This window comes from Saccoglossus kowalevskii, chromosome 18, assembly GCF_978046115.1.
Source record: "Saccoglossus kowalevskii chromosome 18, keSacKowa6.1, whole genome shotgun sequence".
Classification (NCBI taxonomy): domain Eukaryota; kingdom Metazoa; phylum Hemichordata; class Enteropneusta; family Harrimaniidae; genus Saccoglossus; species Saccoglossus kowalevskii.
Window position 1 is genome coordinate 29,308,973 of NC_140658.1, and position 9,573 is coordinate 29,318,545.

The 9,573-nt window shown below is 38.7% G+C and overlaps 1 protein-coding gene across 2 annotated transcripts in view; it reads left to right on the forward strand.

The window, feature by feature from the left end:
- Positions 1–6,325, forward strand: part of LOC102800732 (uncharacterized) — a 29,232-nt gene extending 22,907 nt beyond the window's left edge. For both annotated transcript variants that reach the window (XM_006814285.3, XM_085493430.1), the window contains exon 4: positions 3,020–6,325. In XM_006814285.3, the coding sequence (XP_006814348.1) occupies positions 3,020–3,504 (485 nt within the window). In that variant the 3' untranslated portion in view covers positions 3,505–6,325. The remainder of the gene's footprint in view (positions 1–3,019) is intronic.
- Positions 6,326–9,573: the final 3,248 nt, after the last annotated feature.

The window sequence follows — 9,573 nt, forward strand, 5'->3', positions numbered from 1 at the left end:
CAATTAAATTGCAGTGTATTGCTTTTGCCATTGAGAAAAGATTTCATTTTAAAGTTGATACCATTGGGTAAATGCACTAGTGTGTGTATACACGCCCTCTATGGTAGCGGTATATGTGCCTATGTAAACTTACAAAAACAATCAACTAAGTGATTGCGTGCCGTCAAAGGAAGAAAATCTCCATTACACACTCACCTGCAGGGTACTTTGTCTTATTACATATATACTGCAGTTTATTTTGATTCGTCCCTGAAATCAAAATCGGTATTTCCACAACCCATATGCAAATGAGGTCTGAGAGCAAACAAAGTAGTCCCTTCATGAGTACCATTTTTCGAAATAAACAATATTTAGAAGTACGATATTTTCCCCTTGGGGTACATGAATATACTTGCCGAGTGAAATGAAATTTGAACAACAGTAATGGTACTTTTAGGCAGTCACTTATTTTGAGTCAAACTAATTTGCATATCACCCATGCAATAATGTTTTCGGTATTTTCACGGTCGATATGCAAATGAACATGGTATTTCCATTGGCTACCGAACTATTTTTATTTTGTAAACACATTTTCGTCTGCTATTTTTATCCGGTTCAAATCGTTCAGCAACATTTTTGGCATGTCAGGTGTACATCACATAAAATACTATGATTGGGAGAACTTAATGTACGTTGATCACCTGGAAATTAAGTTATATAAACCTTGAAGGGCTCTGGAAAGACCCACCCGCAGTAAAATCAGCGATTACTATAGAGCCGCAACCGTTGAACATCGAGATACCAGGAGGTTTCTGCTGGCGACATTGCAGCGTTACTGAGTTCCAAATAAAGATTATTAGCGCCAAATGAGCAACATTTTAACCGGTAACCAAGACTCATTCAATCCACGACCAGCAAGCAATATCACAAAAGAAGTTGTAGCTTGCAGCTCAGCGACGACCGCTGTCGACGAAAGTCATCCCGTCTGTGGAGTACCGCAGTCACGGTTGCACGGCTTGTTTGCCAATGCACAATTCTGTGGCGGAACTTTTAACTTCAACATAAACAGTGTATCATAATCGTCCAGTTCAAGTTCTGGTTCTGTCGTGGCCCCAACTAAACGTCCACGAATAATTTATTCAGACAGTGATTCAGATTAGACGTATGATTATTATATTTCCACACAGACAGTGACACGCGTTCTACACTGGCACGCGCTGCTAGGGCCTAACACTGTCTTGGAACATATTAATGGGCAATGGGGTTCCCGATCTAAATTCCATTCGATTTGTTGCACGTTCTTTCTTTAATATGAAATAATCAAATATGGAACATATGTAATAATAACAGAACCCCACACCCTCCCTGTGGCTTTCGTTGCGTATGGAAGTTATTTTCACTCGAGATGCGGTGTATTCTGCTGTACTTTCACTCGCTACGGCCGCAGGATATACCGCATCACTCGTGAAAATAACTTCCATACGCAACGAAAGCCACGGGGAGGGTGTGGGATTCTGTCATATTATGCTTTGACCATTATTTTTGTTGGGGTAGTAGTTTAAACAGAAACAGAAGAAAGTGTCTCAATTTAGTCTATATATTCATCTACACATATTATTCTTTCATATATTATCTTATCGTAGTTTATTCTACCCCCATCCCAAGCGACACTATCACAACAAACAACAAATCTAGCACAATAGTACACTGTAGTTGAATATCCGGAACTGAATCGAGTGTATTCATAGAGCGTATTCGTGTATGAAAGGAGACACGTGTGTGCCATTCTTATATATGCACAGTGATCTAACATGGAAATAAGTTATAAATAAATAGGATTTTTGGCAGTACCGATTTTGCATAATTTATGTGAAACGGTAAACTACACTTAATCCAAGTCGGTAAAAGACAATTTTACACTCCGCTCAATTACATGGTTAGATGCATCCACATGTGTCCACTTTACTGCTAACTCAAATAATCAACAAATCTGTCAGATGAATATTACAGGTAAATTGGTTTAATTCGCATGAATGAGCGTCGCTTTTTCTTTGAATAGAATAATACATTTTTAATATTATTAACGGGTAACCGTATGGCCGTGTTGATGTTGTGTATGTCTGTCGTTCGGCTGTCCGTCCGTTCAACTTTTTCTCAAATACTGTAGCTTTTTTGGCTGAATTTGGAGGGTGATAAATTGTAGATCGTGAACTCTTTTTGGTGATGGATGTGATGGTCATCAAATGTATTTCTTGTGGAAACTAACATTAAAACAAATATAGACATATATTATGGTTAAGGCGTTAATTGGGAATAGGTCATTCTTGTTTCCATTACTGGATAATATAGGTCAAGATTGTTGATGCTGTTTTTGCTTATGTTGATCATTTCATATTTATCTTACTGTTACTGGTTACTGCTCTTCTAATGGAAATCACAAGTATGAAATTTGACTATGGCGCGACTTGCACTGAATACTGCCGGTGACTTCTTCGATACCTTCCAATCACCTAATTAAAGCTTGGAAACGTTTCAGTTAGTACTCGTTGATCAAAGTCGTCATCTTTGTTTATATGAGACCCATATATCTCCCGCAAGCGTGGCGCGACGACTACCGCCCTTTATTTATTGTTTTGGTTAAAGCACCATAGTCTTTGCACCTGCACAGTGTTCATGAGTCCCATGTGGCATTAATACAAAAATGGCGGCCGAACGCCGTACTCGGGCACACACACCACGTGATGAAGGAATTTACAAATGATATATTTTTCTTTTTATCGCTCAGTTATGTGGAGGCTAGAATTGACAGGAAAATCTCATTATTAAGGCCTGGAAAATATCCGAAAATATCGTTAAATAAAATTGATGATTCTTTGCGAGTTTTAATGAACCGCTTTTTTACTGGCAATGTTGCTGTTTCCTGCAAATATATTTTATGTAGTTTTCATTTGATATGTTCCATATATTACTCTATATATTATGCACACAACATGTTCTAGTTGATATTCCCCTAATGGCGCATTTAACTGTCATTTTTCAGATATGTGGGAACCCTGGGAAATCGCCGTTCTTATCATAGGTGTTCTGGTTGTATGTGTGCTAATCGCCTGTATCGTGTATCAGCTGATAGCAATAAGAAAGAATAGAGGCCCGATGGTCCTGGCGATCAACTCAAAGCAGAAAGACGCTGAAAAGTCCGCCGCGGAGAGCAAGAATGGGTACATACAGGCACCGATTGCTGAACATGATCCAAACGGATTCTTGGTAAACAACGAGGAAACTAAGAAATCAACCACCCCTAGTCCAACGGATGAAGACAAAGGTGTGACACAATCTCCGATTGTAAATGAAGATGAAAAATCTGCAGAAGCCCTCTCGTCGCCGGAAATAACTACAGACTTAACTGCGGACACGACGCGGTTGATCGAAGATAAGAAGGAGGCGGAGGGAATTAACGACAAACAAACTCCGCCGACTTATTTTGAAGTCTCCAATGAAGAGGAGGGGGAAAAGCCAGAAATCTGAAATTTGGCAGTTCCAAATTTTGCTATTGTATCTAAGATAGTTAAATTGTGAACACTAATTGGTTCGTTTTTTTGATCATGATAACCTGCATCCTGTTCAAAATATGGTGTGTTTTTATTGTCCATTTCCCGTGTAAACATATCCAAAGGTAATACCACTGAATAGTGAATACTACCACGGCACGTTGTTGTCCTTTCAAGCGTCTTTCTTAACTTTGATGGAAGTTTGTCGTCTGAACTTAATTATTCGTGGAAATATTGTCCATTCTGTTCACCCATCGCCATATTTACCCTACAGTGTCTAACCGCTACACTGAGGCTCCATTGAAATGCACATCTTGTGTATGTTCCAAACAAATAACGTTGAAGATTTTACACCCATGAAGCCAATGTATAGACAAAGAAGGGAACGGACGGCAAATCGGGTCTACGACCACGCCATGGCGTCTTATACCTAGCATTGTGTAGTGTTAAAACACCGAGAACACATATTTATGTCAACGATGTTAGAAAACATTTTTAAGGGAATCAACAGAAGTTATGTTTAATGTCATGCATACACATTGCCAGTATGCGAGTCCGGCAGATGTATTTCCTATTGTAATGTACATGTATTCAACTTCTAGCGAATTAGGGTAATAATTTGTAGTGAGTACTTTCCTCTAGGTCAAGCACTAATTAAAACATTCGCCAATAATTGCTTTTTTTTTATCCATCAATACCGGACGTGACTTCGTATCAGGAACACCTATCGGTTGCCTGGACAACGAGTTTAACAATGTAGCGTTGATGTCGATATTCGTGATTTTGAAATGCACGTTTTACAGGTCACTCCTGGACCAATGAAAGCTTCCAAATCTGGTCGATGTGGGCGATGTTTAAACAAAGGCATGTAATTTTAGTCGTTTTGTTTATCCTCGGGGGCGGAGCTACGTCACGGACGTTCTACGTTGCTAAGACGCGCACCATTGTACCACGTATTTCTATGGGCTTTGTGCGCGCTGCTGTGGAACGCCGGTGAAAACTCGAGAAAACAACACAAACTCAACTTTGAAGTAATCCCGAACAACCAAATTCATATATGTTACACACGTAGGGCTAATCTTGTTACACTGTTCAGAGGACTCTCAACAACCATCGCAAAGTACCGTTTTCTGTGAGTTTTTGGTCTTTGTTTTCACCGCGAGGGTTGCCAGGCGGTAGAAAATGCCCGGATGTCCGCCCCCGAGGATTGCCAAAAAAGTGTAAAATACTAGTTGTAGTTATAAATTAAGTGTGTTCTGTGAAATTCGAATAATGCCAGTAGTCGACCATTTCTATAATTCGCGCCTTCTGGCGGCGAAGTCTTTTTGTGACGTAATTGGGTGAATGGAACACCATTTACAGCATCAATATTGTTCTGATTTGATTTTTACTATATTCTATGTAACGAAAATACACAACCAAACTGAGTTGTACATTTCAGGAATCGCATCTACGCCATTTTGACATCGCAGTTCTTCGCCGTCGGAGAGCGCGACGTATTGGAAAAGATGTATAAAAATGTTACTTTCTACACGTGTCAGTTATGTGAATAATGATGACGACCTCGTTGTCGTATCACTCTACTATGCCGTATTGCAAAATAGCGTCATAGTATGATAACTTAATATGCAAATTTTGTAATGCTTTCAATTTGTATATCAATGTAATCATTATCAAGTCTGACCATCAATTGTAGGTTGTTTATATGTTTACGTACCCAAGTAAAATTTTATAATATTTAATTTAGTTATCATATTTTCTGTAAAAGGGCTTCCCATCTTCTGTAACAACTATTTTTATCACAAAACGGGGCCTTGCCTTAAAGTATATCTATGTAGTAGAACTAGACTGAAAGGTAGGCAAGGTCCATAAGGTGCTTTTAAATGTTCTGTCAACTTGCGAGAAAAGTATCAATGGAACAAAGAAAAAGAACACTCTGAGTCTATGGACAGCTGCTGCCAGAATTAAATTGATAATCACTTGTGAATGGTCGAAATGCGAATCGATCAAATAGAGATTCAGTTTGTAATGGATTAATATATAATTAATGAACCTTTTGATTTTGTGCTAATGACTTGAAGCGGCGGAGTCGTCACCTGCGCATGCATCAGTTGGCCTTAGCGCGTCATGATTGTTTAAAAACGAGCGTCTACCCATGAGCCTTTGCGTATTTAGCGTGTGTTGTTATCGTCGCTTGGGACTCAATTCCCGCGCGTGCGCAGGTGATGACCCTCCCACTTTAAACAGGTGTCATTGTAGATTGCTATACGGAGATTGTATTTACAAAACGTTCTACAATTGCAATTATGTTATCCAAAACCAGTTTTTTGGAATATGCTTAGATTTTATCACCTTGCTCTATTAGATTTATAAAAAACAATTTGTAAAGTTGCATTACGGATTAACTTGTACGCATGTGCGCAAATTAGTTGATACATACGATAACAATCACAGCGCATGCGTATTAGTTTGCGTATTCGTTTGGTTACATCAAATGAATACTGTTATGTGTACTGCAAAATCCTACTTTTGTTTTTAATAAATGATAATCCAATGATAATCATATACATGATCAAACAACAATTTTACGAAATATGTGTTTTCGTCTAAACAGTATCTTTAAAATTCTTCTTAAATTTGAATATTAATTCCAGTATGAATTTGATGCTAGTGAAAAAATAGTATGAATTTCCGTAAAATGTTCCAAGTATAAATTACAGTGAATGTTGTCTTTTGCAAAAGCTCAGTTTTACGTATAGTGTTTATAAGTAATAAAATACACTAGGTGCATTTGTCAATATGTTTGTCTTGTACTAGTATCTGGTAAATGAATTCTTCTATCGCCCTCAACGACAGTTCAAAATAGTTTGAGTTTCGACATGTAAACTCAAATATCAACCAAATGATGCACATATTATATTATGTACTGAAGAGGGCGCTAGTCGGAGAAGTTAGGCTGCCCACTCTGAGACCGCCGTTACATTCATTTTTGTATGCTCTTTGTATGATTGTATTAGCATGTAAGTTGCGATATTCCGTTTTGCTCATTACTGACACATTTGTCATAATGAGCACTTGATCAATTCATAGCACAATGCGAGTAAATAAATTAGCAATATTAATGATATTACGTTACTGAGCGTACACTTAAAACAATAGGGGCAATATTTGAGGAGAGAGAAGATTTTACAACCACATGAAAATGTTTGTAAAGCCGTTTCGGCTTTTGTCCTTCAGATGCTTTTACGGGTACATGTAATACCGACTATATTTTTTTTAGAAAAGATCATAATATACAATGTAGATAAAATGCAAAGTTTGCGCATCTGTTAACAAGTATAACATATTATACATATGTTCAATAACGACCTAATGAGTTAATTCAAGATGTGTTGTGAATTTGCAAATCTAAGAACATGCAACAAACAACTGACAAGAATATATAAAACAATCCATCAGAGCTAAACAACTGACTGCAAGGTTTCATAAAGTGCTGTAGAAATATGCAAAACTGTGTAAACAATTACAGCAACCCAGTCACAAAGATGATCTCAGGGACGATTTGACAAATTTTGATGAAGATAACTAATTGTTCACACTTGTCGAAACAGCCGAGCCATTTATTGGTTATATTCCTTAACGCCCATATCATCGGAACGATTCTATTGAATAGTTCCTTCTAACTATGTTAGTATTAATTAAATTGTAACAAGTAAATGAGTAAATTACCTTGTCGGAAGGACTGATGTATGTGTCAATTACGAGTACAAAAAGTGTACATACAGGGGCGGATACAGGATTTTTTTTATAGGGGGGGGGGTCCAAACTTTAAAATCGCCAGACTAAGTTAATGATTTTTGTCTATTACACAAAAACAAGCAGAGCTTTTATTGTATTCAATATGTGTCTAGGGCTATACTTGAAAACTGGAGATAAGAAAATGGGTTCCAAAATGTTGCAGATGATGAAACTTCCGTTCACCAATCCAAATAATCTCTGCAGTATACCAATAATCGTCTTCCTCCTCAAAATCACAGGGGCTATCTCGCGTACCAATAACAGACTTGAGGGTCCCGAGTAGAGAAGTTGGTATGTAGATACAGTCAGAGAATGAGTCAGTCAACCCAAAAATTCAGCCAACACATATATTTCAGTTATAAACAGAGACAGGTATACTGTTGATTTAATGCAATAACGTCAATACGAACCTCACCATATAACAAGCACAATATAGCAAAGCCTGCTAGTAAATGCTATACAATATTAACCCAGTGGCGCTATATCAAATTAATCCGCCAGGACCTTGCCTAGTCACTAACTAAATTAACCTGATTAACCTGACAGTGCCTAACGCTCAAGCACTGCTATACTGCTATAGACTGCTATGCAAATAAAGTACCTCCAACAAAGCAATAAATGCCGCCCACAGCAGTTCCCACGCTATACAAAAAGCAGGGCGTGTGGATGGGAAAAGTCAACAACGTCCACACAGTAAATACTAAATCACCACTCAGTACAAACACACATGCATGTACCCAAACACGCACACAAACAAGGTGGGGTAAATGCAATGATTAAAGTGCACATTGTCACAATAAAATCAGTAAAATCACCTCACAAAATGCGACTAACTAAACAGCTTAACCAATCTACCAAAGAGAGTGCGTCGCTGCCCCAAATACGCCGCCAAACGAAGAGAATCGTCGTGGTTTCTCAAAAGAGTGACCAAAAGGAATGTTGCCAAAAAACACCGTGCAAACACGAAATGCGCATACAGTATAAAATTACCTAAGATAATGACCACAAGCGGCGGTCAAAACGGCCCAGGTAACGCACGGGGAAAATTAGGAAAATTCACAACGCGTGCTACAGGGAAATGACGCAATCTCGACGGCCACACAGAAAAAAACTACACAAGTTGTTTCTCTCCTCCAGAGCAACGCTTCCAGAATGTTCCAGAATAACAATTTCATAACTTGTTACGTATAATACATAGTACGCAAAAAAATACAAAACTATTGAATTACAGAGTCGAAATGCATACAAATAAATAATGAATCACACAAAATAATAACTACCGAAAACCATGCTAGGTAGCACGTTTACCATAAGAGGGCGCTGTATCACAAAACTGCGTAGTGCATATTTAAGCGATTTAATTCAAACATTAGGCAACAATGCCATGTATTATGGGTTTAGCATGCCTAAAGTAAGCCCGGGTTACACCCTCCCCCTTCAACCCTCAGGTCGTCCCTGACCTATCCGTCTCTTCGTCCAACGTCCTTCAGACTTTGGGTAACATCCTTCAGACTTCGGGTATCATCCTTCCCGGCTCAACCCCGAAAGTGGAATACGCACATACACAGACACACAGCATACCAGCTGCATACACACCCAGAGGGTATGCGAACAATCAAAAAATAGTCCAACAAACCATGAACAGTTACAACAACGCTAGTCTGTTCACCTCCAGAGGGCATACACAAGGTGCTTTCTCTCATGCTCCGAGAACCCGTCTCAAAGAGACAAAGGTGGAGCTTTACTGCTGAGACGCGATGGCAGGGTCCTCTCCAGGTTCGCTATCTCCAGTCTCTTCATCTTTGTATTTCCTGTTCTCCGGCTTGATAGGTGTACCTGAAATACGAAAACCTGAATTGTGTGAACGAGAAGTGTTCCACCAGGAAAACCAACAAAGACACATAAAGACCTCAAGAAACCACAAAAAAGGGAAACAGAAAAAAGTACAAACAACCGTCACACTTGAAGCTAGTCATCTTTACTATACTTTTTCCATTATATATCCACAAATCATTTCATTGACGAGCGACATCTCTTTCTTCATACACTGCTGCTGCAATGCCATATTGACATATTTATCGAGCAGGACTGTAGGATTAGACTCATTACCATCCAGCAAAGCTCTCTGTGACTGATCAAAACCATACCTCAATGGTGGTCTGCATTCATGTGAAGATCTTCTGACGTTCAGGGTCTCTGTCACATTACCAGACGCACAAGCTATAACATGACTTGCCTCAGATTCATT